General features: G+C 54.1%; 4 protein-coding genes across 4 annotated transcripts; all 4 read right to left on the reverse strand.

The window, feature by feature from the left end:
* Window positions 1-3,995: 3,995 nt before the first annotated feature.
* On the reverse strand, window positions 3,996-7,378 carry PHYSODRAFT_334313 (hypothetical protein; the record flags this gene model as incomplete). The annotated part of the gene is made up of 2 exons (XM_009531576.1): window positions 3,996-4,175; window positions 4,283-7,378. The coding sequence occupies 2 exons, from the start codon at window positions 7,376-7,378 to the stop codon at window positions 3,996-3,998; spliced, it is 3,276 nt and encodes a 1,091-aa protein (XP_009529871.1).
* Window positions 7,379-20,515: 13,137 nt separating this feature from the next.
* On the reverse strand, window positions 20,516-21,025 carry PHYSODRAFT_302469 (hypothetical protein; the record flags this gene model as incomplete). The annotated part of the gene is made up of 1 exon (XM_009531577.1): window positions 20,516-21,025. One exon carries the CDS (start codon window positions 21,023-21,025, stop codon window positions 20,516-20,518), a length of 510 nt encoding a protein of 169 aa, XP_009529872.1.
* Window positions 21,026-21,050: 25 nt separating this feature from the next.
* On the reverse strand, window positions 21,051-21,446 carry PHYSODRAFT_508681 (hypothetical protein; the record flags this gene model as incomplete). Its single annotated transcript, XM_009531578.1, has 1 exon — window positions 21,051-21,446. A coding segment is annotated over one exon (396 nt), but the record flags the coding sequence as incomplete, so codon positions are not given.
* Window positions 21,447-22,890: 1,444 nt separating this feature from the next.
* PHYSODRAFT_508655 (hypothetical protein) lies at window positions 22,891-23,139 on the reverse strand (the record flags this gene model as incomplete). The annotated part of the gene is made up of 1 exon (XM_009531579.1): window positions 22,891-23,139. A coding segment is annotated over one exon (249 nt), but the record flags the coding sequence as incomplete, so codon positions are not given.
* Window positions 23,140-23,174: the final 35 nt, after the last annotated feature.

Raw genomic sequence — 23,174 nt, forward strand, 5'->3', positions numbered from 1 at the left:
GACTTTGTATCGACTACCGGATGGTGAACCAGCTCATCAAGCTGTCTTGCTACCCGCTACCGTTGATAGATGACTTGCTGACTGGACTTGAAGCTGCGATGTGGTTTATGAGCTTGGATATGGCGAGTGGCTTCTGGGCGGTGCCCATGACCCAGAGGGCAAAGCTCATTTCTGCTTTTGTCTGTCCTCTTGGACAATACCAGTGGTTGCGCATGCCCTTCGGGTTGAAAAATGCGCCCCTGATATACCAGCAGATGCTGAACAACTGTCTTTGGGGTTTTGTGCGACTGTCGCCTGAGGAAGAAGCCAAGGTCGATCCCGATGTGCTTGAGTTTCTGGGAATTAAGGTAGACGAGCGAGCGGTCCCCGATTCTGGAGTGGAGATCCCAGCTCTGACAGATACAATGACTGTTTTCCACCGGAACATTCCAGCCCCAGTTTCAATGGGCCCAGTCCTGGGTAGAAGCTCATACATTGACGACATCGCCCATGGGGTGCCTACCTGGGACCAGCTCTGCTCGGACCTGAACGCGTTGCTGTTCCGACTGCGCTACTGGGGAATCTCCGTGAACCTACCCAAGAGCGAGTTCGGGAAGCTGTCTATTCCGTACCTGTCGCATGAAATCAGCACCGAGGGCTTGCGAGCAAAACCCAAGATCGCGAAGGGTGTGAATGATTTGCCATTTCCGTCGACACTCAAAGGCGTGCAGTCATTTCTGGGAAGCATCAACTACTACAACAAGTTTATCGAGGATCTTCCTGTTATAGCATCGGTGCTTTACGAGCTGACCGAGGAGCAAGTCCGGGAAGGACGAGACTTGGGGCGCGCCAAAGAGGCTTTCGAGATTCTGAAGAAGAAGATCGTCTCGACGCCGCTGTTACGACACCCGGACCGAGAGAAGGACTTTGTTGTGATCCTGCATGCGAATCCTTGGGCTGCAAGTGCTGTCTTGGGCCAAGAATATGACGGTGTGATTTTTCCTGTTCGGTACACTGGCAAAACCCTCAATGAGTCTGAGATTAAGTGAGAAAGAGGTGGTGGCGTTGTTGCGCGTTCTGCGAGTGTTTCATTGTATGCTTGCTGGGAGTCACATCAAGGTCTACACTCATTCCTCAGTCCTGCGGTGGATTTTCACTTCGTCATCATTGGAGGGACGTTGTCAACGGTGGGCCACCCTGCTCTCGCCTTGGGATCTAGAAATTCACCGGATTGAGAGGGACGAGGATGGCCTGGCAGCCATCATGGGCGCTGGGATTACGCCTCGTGAACATCTCGATAAAGTGGCAGAATCCCTGATTCCAAGGAAAGGACGAGTGACACCTGCCCCACCGATTAGTCTGGAGATGTTGGAAGAGGATTTCTCAGGTTACCTGCTCAGCTTTGATGGCGCTGCGAAGACGTCTACCAGGCAAGGTAGCTGTGGTTGTATCTTGTGGAAGCTCCCAGAGTGGACTGTGGTCAGCGCGCGAGGTTACTTCCTGGAAGATGTGACGGTCAATGATGCAGAGTATCATGGCTTGATCAAAGGAGCGACACTGGCTATGGAGCATGGTGTTTACGACTTGGTTGTCGTCGGTGACTCCCGAATCGCTATTCAACAGGCCCAAGGGTTGATCAACTGTCATCAACCGAACCTGTTAAGTGAGTTCGATTCGGTTCGTCAGAAGTTCCAGTCTGTGAAGTTGATTCATGTGAAGCGGGAATTCAACCAGGCTGCGGACTATCTCACGAGTCGGACTCTAGCCGCTGGAGAATCACTGGTTATCGATGATCGCCTTGAGCTGTCGCATTTGCGTTTGGTGAATCGCATCCCTGAGAAGCTGGTGAAACAGTCTGAATCTGGAGTTGTCGATCCATTGGTCGAAGGCACTGCTGAGCGTCGAGTACTGAGAGCAGTCGTAGATGCGTTCCCAGATTATGACAACGCACCACTTTCTCTTGGCGCGCGCGTGCTAGCCGCTCTGACCCGGAGCCAAGCCCAAGCGGAAGTTCGTGATGCAGAGTAGACGGAGTCTGATACCCCAGGCATGACACCTTTGGAGTTCCAAGCAGAGCGCTGGTGCCGCATTAAGGCTCACCAAGATGGCGACCCATGGATGCGACAGTTGAAAGCTTTCCTGCGAGGTGATCTCTCTGAACCTCTGAACTGGAAGCACAGAGGATGGCGAAGATTGCTGACAATTATGTCTTGGATTCCCGAGACGTTCGTTACTATCTGAGCCGATCGACTGCTTCTAGGCCAAGAGATGCACGAGATGAACCTCGATTAGTGGTTCCTCACGATCTGCGCCAGGACTTGCTGCATCACTGTCACGAAGAGCTTCAAGGCGGTCACCAAGGATTTACGCGGACGCACGAACGCCTGCGTCGAGAGTTCTTTTGGCCAGGCCTCTACGCTGATGTTGAACGTTTTGTCAAGGAGTGTGTGGACTGCGCCTCTGGAAAGGGGAAGCCACCTAATCCCGGACCGTCGCCTGGGAATATTGAGCCCAACGCTCCGTTCGAAGTGCTGTCGATGGACTTTGTCACGCACCTCCCGAAATCTGAACGAGGGAATACGTTTCTCTTGCTTTTTGAAGATATGTTCTCGGGTTTCGTGATGTGTAAGCCCATGAGTTCGACGACAGCACAAGACGTAGCTGAAGCTTATGAAGAGGCTGTCTTCCGGCGCTTCGGTGCAAGCTCCATGCTCAGGCACGACCAGGACCCCAGATTTATGAGCGAAGTTTTCAGTAGATTCAGGGAAATGCTGGGCACCAAACAGCGAGCGACGCTGGCGTATCGCCCTCAAGCCAATGGGCAACAAGAAAGATCGGTGCAGACTATGGTGAGGGGCATCCGGGCCTATGTAGCGGAGGCAGATCAGAGCGACTGGGATGATCATCCGGAGAAGTTGGTGTTCGCCTTAAACACCTCCTCTGATTCGACCCGGCTCGAAACGCCCTTTTATCTGGTCCATGGCTGGGATGCGAAGAGCACTGTGTCGGCTATGTTAGGTCCACCACCCACGGGGTTGGAACAGAAGTCGGCTTACGAGTGGAGACGCAAGCTGCAACGCGATTATAGTTTCGCCCATGCTTGGGCTCGAGACTTGCAGAAGCAAGCTAAACGGCTGCGCTCAGAAGCCCAGACTCAGAAATGGCAGGAACTCTCGGAAAGACTCAAAGCCGGCTTCCAAGTTGGAGACTCTGTCTGGCTGTATCTGGCTCGCGTGCAACCTGGGTTGACCAAGAAGTTTGCCCACATGTGGCATGGTCCCTTTCGAATTGAAGAAGTCCGGGATGATTTTCGCGTACGGCTAAAGATCGAAGGCACCGGCTATCGAATTGGTCCCTGGGTACATATCAGCAGATTGAAGCCAAGAGCGCTCTTCCCAGAACGCCCAACAGTGGAGATCGAAGTTGCAGAAGAAGATGACTTCGATGCAGCATTATTACCGGAAGACAGCTGGGGCCCTGAAGAGCAATCTGGTGTGTACGAGGTAGAAGCTATCAAGGACATTCGCTGGACGAAGAGGACCAGGACATCTCGAAGAGTCCGCGAGTACCTCGTGAAATGGAAGGGGTACTCGGACCTGGAATGGCTCCCGACAACGCAGCTAAGTTGTGGTAACCTGCTTTACGAATTTAACCAAGGCGCTAGAGCGCGAGCTCGATTTCGGGCAATGCAAGCAGGTGATGACTCAGACGCTGTGACAGATTCCCAATAATTCTGGGATTCTGCGCTCGATGTGTTTATTGCGTATGTATAAGTCTATCGCTATGATGACCCGACCCACCAATCAAAAACAAACTGGTCGCAGAACGACAATTGATGTTCGGAGAAGTGATGTGGCAAAGCAGATGGGGTAATTGATCGAGGGAATGGAGGTATTGTGGAGAATTACGTGGAACTTGTTGCACCTCGCTGCGGGGACCCATGGGGCTTACTAAGTTGTACTCTGAGGTGCTATGACATGCAAACTACGACAAGAAGGGTCTGCTCGCGCTCGCACTCAGGCTGGCGGCAGAGGTAACGGGTTCTGGCGGCGCTGCGTGGGATTCAGCATGTCTGCGCGAAGTTCGACTGGGGTGAGACGCAGGAAGGCGTCGTCGTTGCGTCGCGTCGCCCACTGGGTTCTGATGGGTTCGTCTTCGTCCAAAGCAGCAAGCTGCATGAACACGTCCGGCTCGTGCTCCAAGTCGCGCCAGATCCAAGGGCAGCAGTAGATCGGCGCCACCCAGATGCCAGGTTCCACCAAATAGTCGGCATGAACCCTTCCGTGGCTTCCAAGAGTGCCACTTGTTCGTCCAGGTCTTTGCGAAACTGGGAGCGACGCACTTTGCGGTCGGTATGAAGGCCTCGGGATTGGGGTTCGGATTCGTCAATTGTGACCCAATGTCCGCCTTCCCAGTATAGCCGAGCGGCTTTGCGCATCCACCCGATGAAGCGAGCAATCCCGTGAAGGAAATCCAGTTGGAGCTGTTGGCGCAGGTGAAAGTAGAAGACCTTGACGCGCTTGTCATACATGGCAGCCCAGGGTTCAACTTGGAGTAGCTTCTCGTATTTGGCTCGGTCCCAACGTGTTTTGATCTCGTCCATATGAGTCTTGACTGGCACGAAGCTGGGAAATCCCAGATTCTGAGGGACCTGGTTGGTCAGCGGCTGCTTCTGGACCAGAATCCCGAAGTAACGCCAGCTTTTGTCGGTGGGGTCCGGAATCTCGATGATGTTCTTCTCTTGGGGCGTCATGTCTTTTAGCGCCTTCTTGTACAGCCGGTACTTCGAGGCTGGGACTTTGACAACCACCAAGTCTTGCGTTGACACTGAGCTGGGCCGCGCCTTAGCCGGAGGCTTGGACCTTTTGGAGGACCCACCACTTTGGCCTGAAGCCTTGCGTTTCCGGGCCGAGTAGTCTTCATCCCCCGTGTCACCATGCGAGGAGAGAGATGAGAAGTCCGACTGGAAGGTGTTGCTGCCATCATCCCTGTCTGAGTTGCCTGGAAGTGGAGACAGGGACTCGGAAGGAGACAAGCTGTCGGACGGCAAGTCAGGCCAGAATGGATGCGCACTCGTACGCCGGGAGAGGTTCTGCACAGCTTGGTCCAAGAAGCACTCTGGGACATTGCGAACCCACGGCGTGGAATCCATCCGGTTCCAGTACGCCATTGATTCCAGCATCGGCATTAGCTCCTTTTGCCGGAACTGCGTATGCAACGCAGTGTCCATCCGAGCAAACGCCAGCGAGTCCAAGTACGACGTCCCAAAGAGCATGAGCTCCTTGGCGTCGGCGCGCACTTCACTCCATGTCACTGTCGACGGCAGAGAGGCGGTAGCTCGTTCTACACTTACGACATACTTGGCGTTGCGTGAACGTGCACCCTTGGAACTTCCCGGGTAGTCGCTAGGCCGAGCTTGAGGCTGAGACAGAGGCTGCATCGTTGCAGGCTCGGGTGTGGTCAAGTCCACCACCGAGTGTGAGCTCTCGCTAGACTCCTCTGCGGACCCAGACCGGGCTTTGGCAGCTGGCTTCGGATTACGTGCAGGCTTGGACGGCGACTTGGATTTGGCACTGGGCGTGGGCGTCTTCTTCTCAGGAATGGGAGGTTGCCCAACTGTGACTACGCTGTGGCAGCCTCTAGACAAGTCCAATTGACGGGCTGAGTCTCGACGAGGAGAGGCGACGCGTCGAAGCCCCTCAGAAGTGACTTGGAACAGCACCGAGGTTGGTGCTGGAGCCTTGGTCTCGGATTCAGCCTCCTCCAGCGCCTCAGAATCTCCATGGCTTTGCTTTTCCACTGCATTATCGGACTGCGCGGCCCGTTCCGTGGCTGATGGATACGGAGGCGCGTTGAAGTCGAACGCCCGCAAGTCCTCTACGTCCACACGCGTCACCCAATCTGGAGACGGGGCTGTGCCCGTCTGGTAATGCTCAAGCAAAGCAAGCAAGTGTAGCCAATTGCCCCGCAGACGGCCGTGTTCACGCAAGAAGTCCATTAAGGACCAAGGGTCTGAAAGCCGGGAATTCCGTAGTCGAGTCTCAAGCAAGCCACTTGCTGCCTCGGCCTGGTGTGCTCTTTCTTCGCTAGCGTGAAGGCGCGTCGTCAGCTCCTCGATGCGCCGATCTCGTTCTTGGACTTCAAACGCATGACGACGCTTGCTCTCGTCAACGAAGCGTTCGTGAGCTGCAATGCCGCGCCGACGTTCAACTTCGACGCACTCGGACCAAAATGCCCGCTGGTTCTGGAGCTCGTGGCTCAGGCGACGACACTTCGTCAACCATGCTGCCGTGTCCGCGACTTGCGGATCTTGGACGAGTTGCACCAGGGCCCGAATGTGCGCAAGAAGCAAGTGAAGGTAACGCGGCGAGGCCAGTGTGCGACGCGCGAAATGTTCCACACCGAAGTAACGAAGTGCGGGAAGCGCCTCGCGCAGAACCTGCGCGCCTGAAGCTGCCAGAGATGCTGCTTGGGGTAGCGGCATGGTCAGAACAGGTTGCAATGTGTTGTTGCGCACGTCCTCGTGTATGATTCGCGCCAGATCGGCGAAGTCTCGATCCGACAAACACCCGCCTTCGACGAGGCGCTCAATCCCGCCGTCGCCATCTCGGACGGGTGCGTCAGCAGCGATGTCGGCCAGTGTAGCTGGCACCCCCACCAACGCGGGCCGCGACACAGGAACTCCGTGCTCACTGAAGACGTAGCGCGGTGTGACGAGACGCACGCGCGGGGGCACTGAGGACGAGCGTGCAAACGATGTTGCCGCGGGCTGGAGTCTGCGCGCAGAAGCTGCTGTTGACTGTGAGACTCGGCATCCCCCGTCACCACTACGACCACGGATGCTAGAGCTCGAAGCTGGTGTCGGGTCTGCCGGCTGCTGCGACCCTTGCTGGCTGCTCAGGATGCTGGCGCTGGCCGTCGATGCTCTCGCGAGGGCAGCGCTCAACACTACGCCCACGTGTGAGGCCCCCGTATCCGCGAGGAGTTGACCTTCGCTTACAGCAGCTCGCGCCGGTACCGCTACGCCCTCGTGTGAGGCCCTCCCGTCCGTGAGGAGTTGGCCATCGCCGGACGCCTCGGACATCGGCTCGGCGGCAGGTGGGACACGTTGCTCAGGCTGCCCGTGTTCGTCGCTTTGAGAGGCGCCTTGGTCTTGTTGGCCGTCGTCGCCGCTGCTTCCTGTGGCTTGCCCCGGGTCAGCTGGTGGTGCACGTGCGGCCTTGGACGGTTCAGCGGCAGCGGGCGGTGATGCCATGCGGGTTCCGCGCTGCTCTTGAAGATGGTGGATGCTTGGTCTTTCGAGAATGATCTCGAACGACGCTCTTCCCGGATCTCGTGTGACACGCGTGGCGACAAGGTCGCCCAGATTTGGGTCTGCGTTTTGGGCAAGTCGACCCATCTCGGTATTGAAGTTGCCTCTGTGGGTCAAATTGGCCAATGGGTCATGGGACCAAAACCCGGGAATTGCCCATATTGTGGAGTTCGCGGATTGGTGGAAATGTGTTGGTCAAGAATGATGACCACGGTACCAGATAAGTGGTACATTCTTGGAACCCGACAATCGTGCCTGGGATTCTGAGAGTTCGTGCTGGACTTGGAGCCGAATAAAAACAAGAGTATGTTTGTGGCGAAAGTGAGACCCCGGAAAGCAGGTCGGCGTAGGCGAATGGATCCCGTTCCTAGAAGTGCACAGGAATGTGTGCGACCTTCCCTACGAATCTGCGCGAGGCGGGACTCGACTCTGGGTTACGACCTGGGAACTGAGGCACTTCTCAGATTCCCCGTTGTTTTCCCAGAATAACGACTCCCAACGTTCGTGTCCTCAGACTTACTTCCCACAAAAGTCCAAGAACAGCCTCTGTGCGAGGCGTTTCAAGGCTCCAAACCCAAGAACACTTGGTTTCACTATGGCATCTTCCAAGATCCGAGGTGTACCCAACAACTCCGAGAAGGTATCCAGTCTGGCGACCCTTCAAGGTCAGACCAACACTCCGCCGAAAAATCGCAGTCTCCGAGGAGTCGCTTAGGAAAGATTTCGTCTGCCTGTGACCTTTAACCAAACAGAGTTCGTTTTGCTTCGAAGGGCACAAGTGTAACGGGGTTACACGCACAAGTGGCTACAGTCACTTGTAACTCTAACAGACACGACGTCTGTTAGAGGTTCGAAAGACTTTCTCGTCCTTGGTGTAGACACACCAAAGGCTACATACATTTAGGATCACCACGACGGGTGGTCCATAGAGACTTAGGATTCCTATTGGTTGAGAGCAGCATCTTTTAGCCAATGAGTGACATGCATAGCATTGGAATGCTGCCCTCCAGCCGTTGGCAGATTCCTATTTTAGAATATTACATTTAGAGGAAGTCAGAAACATAAAACAAAAATAGCAGTTCTCATCTTTTACCAAAACACGCTACTTGGAGTCTTTATTTTGTTTGAAGTATACTCATGGATCTCGAGTATACTTAACTCAAGTAAAAGAAACCCACGCTTCCTCATACACTTGCGCATACGTGTAAGCCGTAGTAGTGAGCCAAGGTAGGCCCACTACACCTGGTAGCACTTTGTAGTCCGTCCAACGATCGACTACCTGAACGTTCGTACGGAGCTGTACGAACGAGGAGCCGAGAACCTTTTCATGAGCGCGGAGGTGCCCATGGAAAGCTCCACCTCGCCTGCAACTCATGTTGCACGCGCTGACTGCCTCCACCTGTCGGATCCAGAGTGGGAGGCACTCCAACGACTGTCAACAGTCATTGGAGAAGCGGCAGTAGCTGCGATGCTGCGTACGCTATCGCCGACAGAGCAACATGGTGTTGCTCTGGGATTCATCATGAAGGAGCAGCGTGATGCTGCTTCCTCCATCACGGTGGCGTCGGGGACGACACCGCGCGAGCAAACGTTGAAGCTAAACGTGAGCAACTATGTCGGAAGAGAGGGCGAGCCTCTCCTCCGTTGGCTTGTCGAACTCGACACTGCCATCGCGGCTCGACGTATCGTCGACCCGTTGTCCAAGGTTGCGTTCGCCATGTCATGTCTTGGCGGACGAGCGAGAAGTTGGGCGTATGGACGCCGACTCTCTGATCCTACGTGCTTCAGTACGTTTGAGGGTTTCAAGGAGGAACTCAGACAAGCGTTTGAGCCCCCGCAAAATGAGTTTCGTCGAGGGCAGAGTTCCTCGACCTACAGCAGGGTAAGCATGATGTCCATGCTTACGCGCAGAGAGCACGGTACTTGGTCTCGAACATTGTGACCAACCCGATAGACGAGGCGACCAAGGTCGTCACGTTCATAAAGGGTCTGAGAGATGGGCCTGTAAAGACCTATCTCTTCCGTGAGTACCCGAGTACTCTCGAAGCTGCAATTACTCTTGCGATGCAGGAGGAGTTTAGTCTGAGGCAGGCTAAACTACAGGCGAATGCGCCGAGGCTGCAACCGCCTCCGGTCGCGATAGCGGGAGGTCCGGAACCAATGGACCTCTCGAATGCAACGGCTGTTGGTTATCAACAGCAACAAGAAAGTAATGTACGATGCTTCCGTTGCGGAAGGATCGGTCACTATGCCCGAGAGTGCACGGCACCCGTGCACCGAGATGGTGGTCGACGCGGCGATGCCGGGCAACGTCGCGGACAAACAAAAAACGCTGGAACCCAGTAGGCGCGGGGCGCCCTACTGGTAATGCAGTTCCGCGTGTCGACCTTGGACACGCGACACTGAGGACTGCAGCCCCCAGTGAGGTTCATCCTCACTGCAAGAACCAAGATGACAAGCCTGACCTTGTCATCCTGAATGTGAACTCGATGAGAGCAAGCGGCTCTCTCCGTGCTTTGGTAGATTCTGGCGCGTCGAACAACTTTGTTCGACTGCGAAGTCTATCAAGGCTTGACTTCGAGGAGGTAAAGATACCTCGAAGTATGTTGGAGGTACGACTGGCAACGGGTGCCGTCGTGAAGACCGAGAAGCGCATGGTACGCGTGCGCTTCACGTATGAAGATCAAGAGTTTGTCGAGACCTTTATCGTCCTGGATCTGGACGATAAGTTTGACATTGTATTGGGCATGCCGTGGCTTGCACGGCATGATCCGGTCATCGATTGGGAGAAGCGCACTCTCGTGCGCTTCGGTCGCGATAGCGGAACAGAGAGCGATGGACCTGTTGCCGCAACGCACGCACCGACAGGTGCGCGCGACTCTCCAGTCAGGACAGCGCCTAATGCCGCTGTCCAGGAGCGCCCTGGGCGCGCGCGAGCACACGCGCAAGAGCAGCAAGCGTCGGCGTCGCCGCCGACGGCTGAAGGAGAAAATATGTTGATCTCGGAGATCGACACCCGCTTTTCAGCGAATCAGGAAGAGTCTCCGGCCTCAAGGGGCACGGATGACGCAGGCAAGTCACACGCCTCAGCCGTGGAGGCTGACGCGAATCTGATTGGATCAGGTCTGGCCAATATTAAGAGCCAAAGTGACGAAACGCCGTCGACTCCGGGAGTCGATGGATTGGGTGAATTTGATTCGTCGGCTCGGGGAGCCGACGCACCCTCCGTAATGGGGGTCTCTGCCAATGGTTGGCGTCGAGGTGAAGATGGCGTGTCGGCTCCGGGAGCCGACGCTGCAGGCGGTGCGGACGGTTGCAAACGTTCCGCACCGGAAAAACTTGCATGCTATCGTGCAGCCGGGCTGCACGACGAAGCGCCGGGCGACCAAGCCGGGCTTGGAGTCGCTCGCCCGCGGGATGAACCCGCCGGCGGTACTAAAGAAGAACACCCGTCCACGGCTGGGCCTGGACGAGGTCGAGAACCAAGCGGAGCCGGGCTCCGCAAAACAAGAAGACGGCGCATGCGAAGATCGCTGCGCATGTCTCGGCCTGGGGCCGAGACGCTACAAGGAATGTCTGCCGGGCAGACGGAGGCTGAGAAGCCGGACGTCGAGACGTTGAACGTCTTGACGCGTACCTGTGCCGGGTTCCGGTACAGGGAGATGACTCTCGCTAACCCTCCGACACAAGCATCGGAGTTGACTTCGCTTCCAGTCATGAGCTGGAAGCGCTTCGCGCGTGACTTGCACGATGGACGCATCGAGCAAATATGCATTCTCTCGGACGCCGAGAGAACGAAGAGCGAGAATGAAGAACTGAGGCAGTTCTTCATGGAGACCACCACTGAGAGCGAGGACACTCTCAGTGCGAAGACGAAGAAGGAGCGCTTTGAAGAGCAGAGCTGGGACTCGTTGAAAACGAGTCCCTACTACGAGATCTTACGGGAGTACGCGGACGTACTTCCGGAAGAGATTCCTGCGGAGCTTCCGCAGGACAAGGGAATCCAGCACGAGATTGATCTCGTGCCGGGCACGAAGTACTGTGTCACGAGGCAGTGGCCACTGCCGCGAGAGCAGGTCAAAGCGATCGACGGCTTTTTCGAAAGTCGTCGCAAAGCTGGACAAGTGCGGGAATCAAAATCCCCGCACAGTGCTCCGACGTTCTGTGTCAAGAAGCCACAGGGCGGCTGGCGCATCGTTCATGCGTATAACAAGCTGAACGATGCGACGATACCGGCGCAGACGCCGATACCTCGAAAAGATGTTATCATCGATTCGATGGCCAGGAGCACTATCTACAGTGCTCTTGATCTGCGCGATGGGTTCTATCAGACCCTCATGCGTGAGAGCGATATCCCTCTCACGGCAGTGAGCACGCCGAGCGGCATGCTCTGGGAGTGGCTAGTGATGCCGCAGGGTCTGAAGAACGCCCCTGCGACCTTCAACAGGTGCGTGACGCACTTGTTGCGCTCGGTGCGCGACTTCGCACCGAGCTACTTCGACGATGTGTTCGTCCACAGCCGGGCTGCGGACGGAATGAGCGATGTTGAGATGCACAAGGTGCATCTCCGGAAGCTGCTTGCGCTCATGTGCATCTTCGGGGCGAGCGAGATACCCGTGGTCGGGTGTCTCGTTGGGAAGAACGGTGTCCGCCCTGACCCTGAGAAGGTCAGAGTGATCAATGAGTGGCCGACGCCGTCGAACGTCAAGGAACTGCGGCAGTTCCTTGGCTTGGCCACGTACTTGTGCAAGTACGTGAAGGACTACGCGGGCATGATACGCCCGCTGTCACAGCTCCTGAAGAAGGACGTCGAGTGGATTTGGACTGCTGAGTGTCAGCAGGCCTTCGATGCAGTCAAGCAGGGCTTGACTGAGGCGCCGATCTTGGCGGTGGCCGACCAAGATCGCCCATTCCACGTTGTGTGTGACGCATCCGACTTCGCAATCGGATGTGCGTTGATGCAGCACGATCACGAGGGTCGTGATCGTGTCGTCTACTACCAATCGCGTCAGCTGAAGCCAGCTGAGCGCAACTACCCGGTACATGACAAGGAGCTCCTTGCCATGAAGTACGCACTCGCGAAGTTCCGAGTGTATCTACTCGGAAGCAAACCGTTCGTGGTCTATACGGACCACGCGTCGTTGCGGACGGCTGTGAAGTCGCCGCACATCTCGCAACGGATGGCGAGATGGCTCTCATTCTTCGCAGAGTATAACTTCCGGGTTGAGTACAAACCCGGAAGACTCAATGTGGTGGCCGACGCGCTCTCGCGTCGACCTGACTACGCCACGACTGATGCCGACGTCAATGCCATTGACGCCATGCGATCGAGCACCCCAATGTCGTCACTGTTGGACGACGTGAAGGTCGCGTACGCGCACGACGCGGACGCGAAGCTCTTGCTGGCCTACGGCTCAGCGCCTTCTGACCAAGCTCGTCAGAAGCTGCCGAAACATCTTCGTGCTTGTGCACACCGTTACCGGGTGCACGACGGGTTATTACTCTACAGTGCAGTCGACGACAACGCGGACCGTGTTGTCGTGCCCAATGACCATGACCTGCGACTCAGGATCATGTATGAGTATCACGATGCACCGACTGCGGGGCATCCGGGCCGTGAGAAGACATACCTTCTTCTCACGCGAGACTTCTACTGGGCCCACCAGTACAAATGGGTGCGCAAGTACGTCCGTGCTTGCGAGGTTTGTCAACGTGTGAAGCCTGCGCCTTTCGCGCAGGCTCCCTTGCAGTCACTACCAACTCCACGGGAGTGTTGGCAGTCCATGTCTTTGGACTTCGTGTTCGGTCTTCCCCCGGACAGCCAGGGGAACACGGGCGTTGTGGTCTTTGTTGACCGCTTCAGCAAGATGGTACATCTTGCTGCAGTACCCGCTGAAGTGACTGCGAAACAGACGGCGCGTCTGTTCGTTGACATGGTGTTCAAACACCATGGCATACCGATCGACATTGTGTCGGATCGAGACCCGCGCTTCACTGCACACCTCTGGCAAGAAGTGTTTACACTTCTTGGGAGGCAACTTTCGATGTCGACTGCGGACCATCCGCAGACGGACGGGCAGACCGAGCGCGTGAACCGCGTGCTCGTAGACGTGCTTAAGAGCTACGCTCACTCGTTCCAACACTGGAGCGAGTGCCTGCCGATGGCGGAGTTCGCCATCAACAACTCGGTGCATGCCTCGACCGGGCATACACCGTTCTACGTGAATGCCATCAGGCACCCACGCGTCCCGAGTCTACTCGGGATGGTGGCTCCTTCCTTAAGTGGGGGGGGGATCTACGACTCCAACACAGCAGCCGCAGAATGCCTCTAACACTTGTACAGTGTCAGCCGCAACGACACAAAGCAAAGCCGAGAACCGCGCGTTTGTGCAGGGCACAGACGCCGACAAGAGCAAAAAGAAGAAGAAGAACGGGTCTGTGCAGGGCACAAACACCACGAAGACCAACGCAGAGGCAGGGCCTACTGCTGGAAGCGAGCTGAACGAGTTCAGCTCGGACGCAATTCACTTCGTACAGCGCAGACAAGCCGTCATTCGGTTTGTCCAGGACGCTATTGCAGCTTCTGTCGACCGACAGAAGTTGAACGCAGACAATGTTGGCAGGGGCAACACTAATGAATTCGAGAAGGGTTCATTAGTCTTGTTAGCTACTCAAAACCTGCCTAAACATGCCGTTTCCGACTTCGGGGCGAGCAAGTTCGCTCCGCGCTTCATCGGACCGTTCACTGTGCTGGCACGGCACGGCAACGCCTACACACTGGACATACCATCTAGTATGCGCCTCCATCCAACGTTCTACGTCGGAAGGCTGAAGCCATACCTGCAGCACGAGCTACCTAGCTCGGTTGAACCGAAGCAGAAGACTCGGCGGAAGCCATCGTCCTCTCCAGCACGACTTCGCGCTGGAGCAGCGGGTCGAGCTAATGGTCCAGCTCGGCCGGAACGATCGAGGCGGTCTGGGAGGCCGCCGCAAACTGCGAATACTTTAGAGCGCCGAACGCAGTGCTCTGGAACTACTCCACGACCGGAACTCGGTCGTGGGGAGACGCGAGATCAGGGTCGACACCAAGTTGACCACACACGGGGCGTGTTCCCACCACCACCACCGCCAATTCGTGACGCACACGGCTCAACTCGATGGATAGTTGAGCGGATTGTTGGTCACAGTATCCCGAGAACGAACAGGCAACCGGTTCGTTTTCGTATCCGTTGGAGAGGATTCCCTCCCAACCAAGATACATGGGAGCCGCGGAACGTCTTGCTCGAAGGCGTCCCGGACATGGTGAGGGCGTACGAAGCCCACCATGCGCTGCACACTGGAACGTAATGCGAGCGCTGCTGTTAACAGCAGCGCCCGAAGACACTTCGAGGGCAGACATAGGTACCTGCCCCCCGCGGCAGCGACGCGCTTCGCACGTTGCCGCGCATGCTACTCAGCAGCAGAGAGGTCCTCCGCTGCTGCGCCAGCGGTCTTCGACTTCGACTCTCTTCAACGTCACGCATTGACCAAGCGGTCAATGGTGGTTGACGTGCCGGGACCGGCACGTCTAACCTTGACGGGGGGATAGTGTAACGGGGTTACACGCACAAGTGGCTACAGTCACTTGTAACTCTAACAGACACGACGTCTGTTAGAGGTTCGAAAGACTTTCTCGTCCTTGGTGTAGACACACCAAAGGCTACATACATTTAGGATCACCACGACGGGTGGTCCATAGAGACTTAGGATTCCTATTGGTTGAGAGCAGCATCTTTTAGCCAATGAGTGACATACATAGCATTGGAATTCTGCCCTCCAGCCGTTGGCAGATTCCTATTTTAGAATATTACATTTAGAGGAAGTCAGAAACATAAAACAAAAATAGCAGTTCTCATCTTTTACCAAAACACGCTACTTGGAGTCTTTATTTTGTTTGAAGTATACTCGTGGATCTCGAGTATACTTAACTCAAGTAAAAGAAACCTACGCTTCCTCATACACGTGCGCATACGTGTAAGCCGTAGTAGTGAGCCCATTACAGCAAGTGCTTCTTTCACAGCCTGGAAGGCCGTTCTCCACGACAAAATTCAAAGTACTTTAGGTAAGTGATCCACTGCTTCGGCCTGGAGGTGATCATATATATTCCATATCTGTATATTTGGCGGATTGCAGACCGTCTTTGCTGTATATTTGCGGTCTATTGGGCCTGTGTCGAACTGAAGAAGTTGGCGACAGGGTAGATTGTTTCCTCTCTCCGAGAGGTGGTGCGCGTCCCCAAGATTGATCAAGTGTCTTGGATTTGGACCAGTTGACTTGTGTTTTGGCCTTAGCCTTGGGCCTAGAGAAAGAAGAGAGGGCAAAGGAGTATTTGTGTGATTGTATAACGTGTATAACTCTATTTGGGTTGGATTGTTCTAGCGTTAGCCCGGCGTAGCTGTCTGATTCACGGGGTCGATACTAACCTCCTGGTGAAAAGAACCGCTACCCAAGGGATACACATCGTGCGCCTGACCAACAGCGTGTACTGGACAACACACACCCTGTGCCAGCCAAGACGGATCCAAAGCTCTAGTAGCCTGAGGTCTGTCAAGGAGGGCCTATAACTGTTTTCTGGGAGAAAACACCGCATCGCCTCGTCACAGATTCGATTATCTAGAGCGCTGAACTCGTAGGTCTCTGTGCTAACAAAAGACAAACAAAACTTCAGTCTACATAGCGCAGATATGTTACTCAGTAGAACGTGGCATCGCAATGTTAAAGACCCGTACCTAGCACCCATGTCGGCCTCTGTTAGTCGAGGTTTGATGGAGTTGGTGTGGCGAACAATCTCGCCGGCAGCAAGCGCACGCTGGACCGTTGACAGTGAAACCTCTATGGCCTTCGCGATAGCCCGCATTGTACGACGCTTCCGCCATGGGAACGCACTTAACCGCTCTGGAATGTCAGTATGCTGTTTCTTCCTGCCGCATTTCCCTTGCCTTTTGCATTTGAAGGAGGGCAACCCACCACCTGCCCGACGATGCTTTACCGTCGCTCTCCACGTGCGAGATACAGAACTCTCACTGCAATCAAAGCGCTCAGCAGCCTGTCGAACGAAGTGTTATTGCACCATCAGGTCTACAGAGTGCTCTAGGAAAAATTCAGCTTGTATCAGGGGTCAGGTCTTTGTTGGACTTGCGTTGGCTTGCCGCCATTTCTGAACTGTGTCAATGCTAGTTGGGTGGTGACCGATGCTCGGCCTTCTCGCCCTAAAACTGCTCGCTGCTCGCGCTAATTCGGTGGACAGCACACTAGCATCTGCTCTGGGTTTCTACTCGTGTGCTGATTGGCTGATACTAGCCAATATAAATCAGCCAAGAAAAGTTTGCACCAATAATTTGTGTTGGTCAAGAAATGCAAAACAGAGTTCACATTGATCTAGCCAAGTAATCTGAAACGGAGGGAGTACATCATTCAGTATATGTTTGCAAATGCGTTTGAATATCAGCCAACCTCGAAGAGAATTGTATCTTAATCAACTGTAGATGGGATGCCGATTCACAAGGCGCGCTACCCGTGCAGTACCTTCCCGCTCAGAGATATCGTTTACCACCACTAATTCTCCCTTGAGAATGGTCAGCGTGACACTCAAGGTCACCTCGTGAAATCCTCGGGAGTTCTGAGGAATCTTTGTTCATGGTGATACTTAGGTGTTGGCTTGGGAAACACTGGAGTTTATTATATAAAGTATGGATTCATGATCCAAACCCAGGAAATCGTCTTCAAATCCTGCGTCACCTGTCCTCAGAGGGATGAACTCTGGGTTTCCGTGTGGCACTTTGAGCGCTAAGCCTCCTATGTCACAGACTTGCATGTATTCAAATCCAAGTAATTAGCGGGTTAAAGAACTTCAAAATGCGCTTCATGGAGTCTAACGCGAAAACGTCAACCACAGGGTTGCCTCTTCCAGTTGCCGACGTCGCTACAAGATTTCTCATATGTTCAACAAATGATCGACAAACAATATCGAGTGATATGTATGCTAGTTAGTTTAGAACATCGCAAGGTCTAATTTAAACCGATATGATAGCCTAAGTTGTAAGTCTCGTGCGTCCAATTCATCACCAAGCTGTCGCCCCACTGCATAAAGCTTATGTCTTCGGTACTGCTGTTTGCATCGTAAGGACACAAGTCATGTCCATCTGTTCCTGCACCAGCCGGATATCGTGGTCATCGACACGAACCAATGTTTCTAGCAGCAATCGGATCATTCCAGCTGCCATAGAGCCCGGTTCTTGTTGGAGGATGTTCCTTGTTTGCGGGGGGGCATACCAGTAGATATTAATCAATACGAAAAAGAGCAACACCAATTCCAATTAATAAAAAGCTAAAAAAGAACAATGTAAAGCTCGACAACTCCAGAAGTAGAGCGTTTTCCCCGAACACCCCCTATACTTGTCCACCTAGCTTGTCCGAGATGTACCGGTTGATCGCCGGGGTACTATTTTGACCTGTTAGCGGCAGGGATTTGCCATGCTTGTATAACTTGTAGATGGTCTAGATGGGGTATGTAGATCTACCGGTGTATACACCTTTGCCCGGCCATTGTTGGCCTTTTCCGCAACCAAAGTTGACATAAATTTTGGAGGTAGTTGAAGTTGACAAAATTCTGGTTGAAGTATCAGATTCATTTCAAGCAAATTCGTCTAATCTTCAACCAATGTTGGCGCTTACGTAAAACGTTTTGAGCTCGCCCTTGCGTCCTGCAGCACGACTCCTGTTGCTGTAGGTGCCGCAAAAAGCTTTCATTTCCCAACTCACCACCAAGCCTAAAGATGCCTTCTCAAGCTTCACTCAAGGCGCACAGCCCCGAAGAGCGCCGCAGGGTCCTGGACGCGTACAACTCCGGGGGTGACTGGCAGGCTGTCGCGCGCCACAACGGCTTTCCGCGGACGACAGCGCAGTACCTGGTGAACTCGGGCCGCGTGGAGAACCTCCCGCGCGGTGGCGCGAGGGGGGCGAAGGTGACGCCGGCGATCAAGGAGGCGCTCGAGTCCTACCTGAACGAGTGCTGCTCGTACACTCTGAACACCATGCAGGACCTCATCATGGACGACTTCCAGGTGCACCTCTCTACCTCGACCATCTCCCGCCACCTGCTCGACATGCTGTACACCGTGAAGCAGGTGAGACTCGCTTGTTACACTGCATTGTAGATGACGATTTATAACTAACGCTGCTGTACAATAATTGTCATCATAGGCTCGTATCGAGCCGTTCACGTGCAACAGTCGGGAGAACAAGGAGAAGAGGAAGCAGTTCGCCGAGGAGCTCGTCAAACACCACAACGAGGGCAACCTCGTCGTGTATTTTGACGAGACTAACTACAACTTGTACGTCAAGCGTACTCGCGGGCGCGCCAAGAAGGGAGAGCGCGCCGTGGAGAAGCTGCCGCCCTCCAAAGGGGCGAACCTGCAGATACAGTGCGCTGTGTTGTCTGCTATCGGCGTCGTTGCGTACCGAACGCATCGCAGCAGCACCAAGATGCAGACCAATGCCAACTTCATCGAGAACCTGTACGACGTCGTCACGGAGTCGGACATGTACAAGTCCGAGTATGCGGACAAGAAGGTCGTGATCGTGTTTGATAACGCGCCAGCGCACAATCAAACGGAGGTGCTCGTGAAGCCCCGTGACGACCTGGTCCTGCTACGCCTTGGACCCTACAGTCCAATGTGTAACCCTATCGAGAACTGTTTCAGTGTGCTAAAGTCGCACATTAAACAGTACCTAGCGCTCATGCGCGAGGAGATGCTGCAGCCAGGGTTCCAGACGGACGACGAAGGCAAGAAGCTTACGAAGACGGAGGCGCGCATGCGTCTTCTGGGGCGCGCGGCCCACGTGTCGATGCCCTGCATTACGCAGCAGTTGGTGCTCAAGATGGAGCTTCACGCACGTGACTTCGTCAATGCGGCGCTGCGCATGGAGGACATGCAGTACGGGATGTGACAGGGAACGGTAAGTGCGAGTCCCCAGGAAGAGTGCCATCTTTGGTTGAGGATTAGGCAGCTTTGAATGAAATGAATTTCATGATTTGGGAAATATTTTGTTAGCTTCAACTACCTCAAAATTTGTGTCAACTTTGGTTGCGGAAAAGGCCAACAATGGCCGGGCAAAGGTGTAGCCGTACAAGTTAGCATATAAACATCGAATAAAAGAAGTACGATCAATATCTCCGTCTCTGTGTCGATGCACACCTTCCACTTTGGCACACCTTCCTGAACATGCTTCACCGAACGTACAGTAATGCTCGCGTCACAGTCCGTGTGCCGCTGGTCGTTTTTCCGAAAGCCTTCACCTCATGAGGCCTGTTTAGTTCCGTGAGTGCGCCGCATCATATTAAGGGTGAAGCTACCTGGGGGCCTTTAGACACCTGCCGCCGTCACAACAGTTGACTGCTTTTCCTCACTCCTATCTTTGGCACTGGAGAAGTATTAGCACTTTGAACCGGCTTACACATAGGCGCTCAAACTTTTTTTCTTGTGATAGAGCTACTGTGCGGCTGGTACTTGACGATCGGGCACCAACTTCTTCCCCGGTCGCAACGTATAAACCGCTGGATATATTCTTCGAAAAGCTTTTTCTTTAATATACCGACACAGTACCAAAAAATTGTTCAGCAAATGCATTTCGTGTCCTATTTTTGTCATTACAATCTGACACCTTTGTCATATTGAACGAAAAAATGGCGAAAATACCGACTTTTGGGGGCGAGGGGTTGTCATCCACGGTAGTTCATGTAGTGGTCGACGAAGGTCACCATGTACCTATTGCCATTCCGGTCTACGGGAGTTATCGGCCCCTTAAGGTAGATGCATATGACCCCGCCAGTCCTGTCGATGAGCGGGGTCTGCCCGAGTCTTTCTTCGGCTATGCGTTCCTCATCTATTGCCCTTGGCGCACATCAAAAACGACCCTCGTCCTATCCGTCAGCTCAATACCGAATCCCGGCGTTTCGGCAATCGTTTTCGACCGTTCCCAGCATGACATGACAGAGTCAATTATGCAGCTCCACTAACGTGCGCTTGACAACACTGGCCTGCCCACCGTCACTATCTGCTTGGTCGAGTGCAGCAAAAACCCTGTTGCTTCTCTCCTTGCGTGAACTCGCGTTGCTTGCGATGGTCGTTCCCACTGCGCAGGCCGTGCTCGCCACCAGGACGTCGCTCTCCTTGCACATCTCGATCAGGTGTCCGAGGCCCTCGACAGTTTTCCTTGTAAATCATCATGATGTCCTTCTCTTCGATTCCGTGCGAGACCCTGTGTGTAGTAAGCATTGCGGATAACCTCATCGTACTCTCTACTATCTAAAGTAGCATGCAGCACCATGCCGCTCTTCTTCGTGGCGGAGAGCGTCTGGCCGTCCGCGACCCTGTCAACTCCACTGTCGAGAACGTATGTCGTGCCGCAGCCGTCCCTCACGGCCAAAGCGAACATTGCTTGGCCGGAGCTGCTCAGCCCTGGAGAGTTTTTTATGTACCCGTACTTGCGGGTCGAACACTCCTTTTTATTCCCCTTCACAACGACATTTGTCATCATGTTGCCATCGCGTCCAGCACCATGCGTGCTACGGTTGTTGGGGTTCTCGCCAAAGTGGCTGCCCCCGTCCAGCTCGAACGTGCTGGCAATGTCGTCCAGCACCCATGCCTGCCTTTGGTGGTCCGCACGTCGCCTATCCATGCGCATCGGGACCATCCTTTTTATGTTGAGCGGGGTGCAGTCACAGATGAACTGCAGGTCCAAGCGGTCGGCAGCTCTTGTCACTGCACATCAGATACAGATACTGTTCTGTCCAGCTGCTGTTGGGTCTCTTCCTGGCCTTCATCAACCAAGAGGTCTGCTCAATCGTGATCTCCTTCGCGTACACCTCCAGCCTTCTGTTCATCATGTGCTCGAGTGTGGGTGCCTCCACCGCCCAGAATGCCTTCATCCTGTCGAAGCACTTCCGCGCTGGGCCCTCCAGGTAGCGGTTCAGTACCCGCACTTTAAACTTATCCAGCCGGTTGCCCCCGCTGATCACCTGAGCAGCCACCAGCTCGTCCAAGAACCGGAGGCCCCAATCCCTGAAGCCCGCCCCGAGTCCTTCGTACTCCGATTTGCCGGAGAAGCTCTCGAGCGGAGGGGATTCATGTCCTTAAGCGCCGGCACATTCAACCCCGAGTTCTGTGGCGGCGCTAACTGCTACTGGTATGCCGGCGGCTGCGGCGGGTGTGGCAGTTGCTGCAGCGCCTGAGAGAACGGACCTGATGCGCTGGCGCGTAAGCCGGCCCCTGGAAGGCCCCTGGTCCATTCGCCTAAATGCTCACTACCGTTTTTTTATTATTCACAGTTTAATAAGACAGACTGCATGTACTTATTGGTTGGGTATGGTAATAGTAAACGCAATTGTATTTAGGGGTGCTAATCGGGCAACATGCAAAGTGGCTAAACTGCTTGAGATCATAGTGATATAGAAAATATATGCAAGAATGAAGGGCATTGAGAGCAGTAAACAATGCGATAATACTCTTTTTATGGTTATGTTCATAAGTCTACCAAAGAGTACAGAGCTACTCACCTAAGGAGCTTCGAACAACAATGCTACATAGCAGTCACAGCGGGGCCGGCGTCGACATCTTTAGAGAGGCCAGAGTCTCAACAGTCCCTATCTAATGAGTTGACATAATATTGCATCATACACGTGCTCATATCAGTTACCACAATAGCCATGCACTGTCCACCTTGATAGCTCTGTAGAATCGCCGGGGTTGCTGGTGATGCTATTGAGGGCATTCACCCAGCCCGCACTGCACCCATATAATTTAGTCCCCATTTTTGTCAACCATCGAACTGAGCACCGTGTCTGCACGAACAAACTTAACCAATAAGTAGTCCCTTGTCGTCGGTTTCAACTACAGTACGCTTGTAGCTTTCAGCACTGAGTATACGAGAATACAATAGTCCGATAAATACTGCTCAACTGAGGGCAAAAGTTAATCAATGTATTAGTGTCATTGGTTGATGCCAATTCATGTGCCCGCACCTGCTCTACCTCCATAAGTCGCGGTTGTACTGCGGTCACAACAGCATATCGGGCGGGGGAGAGACTTTCCAGCTCGACCGTGAGCACCAGCATTGCTGATGTTAAAAGCTCTCACGTTTAGTAGACACCGGTGGGACATAAAAAATGTCCATGTATTGCGTGTGCCTTGGTGCCTTTCTCGTCTTGAATACCATCCCACGCTGGTGGTCTTTCAAGGACGGTCGATCTAAATTCGATACATGTCAATCCCGTCGCAGCTGTCAACGCCTCCCCGCGCTGAAGCTTGACGAGAACTAGTACTAAATGCGAATAATTGACGTTGCGACCAGTCGCGACGTGAGTGCAGAGTACTCTTTCACAACCTGGCCGAACAGATGTCACACAGCAGACAAAGTTAGCATAGACTTCTGCAGCTCTTTCGTGACGGCCCTGAACTTATCAAAGGTCTTTACCACCGCCTTGACTCACTCGTGCTCAGAACGCTGCAGTATAAGCTGCTGTAGTTCTTACTCAACACGAAGGTTATGCCCCAACTTGATTATGGCGGGTTAGAGCTTCGGATAGCGCGCCACTTTATCGTATGTGCTAGTCTAGCAATTGTCGTTTCGTAACAGAGGCGACAGAAGGGAGACACGGCGTAGCAAACCGAGCGCCCCTTATGTGTTATCAGCTTGGATGTCACCGCGTGCACCTTTGCAATGAGCTCCTCCTCGGTCTTGAGAAAGTCCTTCACCGTCAAATTCAATCTGTACCTAGCACATCCAACGGAGGGAATAACCCCTTCTTTCCAGAGTGGCTGAAGTGCACCGAATGGCCGTCCTG

This window comes from Phytophthora sojae, assembly GCF_000149755.1.
Source record: "Phytophthora sojae unplaced genomic scaffold PHYSOscaffold_5, whole genome shotgun sequence".
NCBI classification, from domain to species: domain Eukaryota; phylum Oomycota; class Peronosporomycetes; order Peronosporales; family Peronosporaceae; genus Phytophthora; species Phytophthora sojae.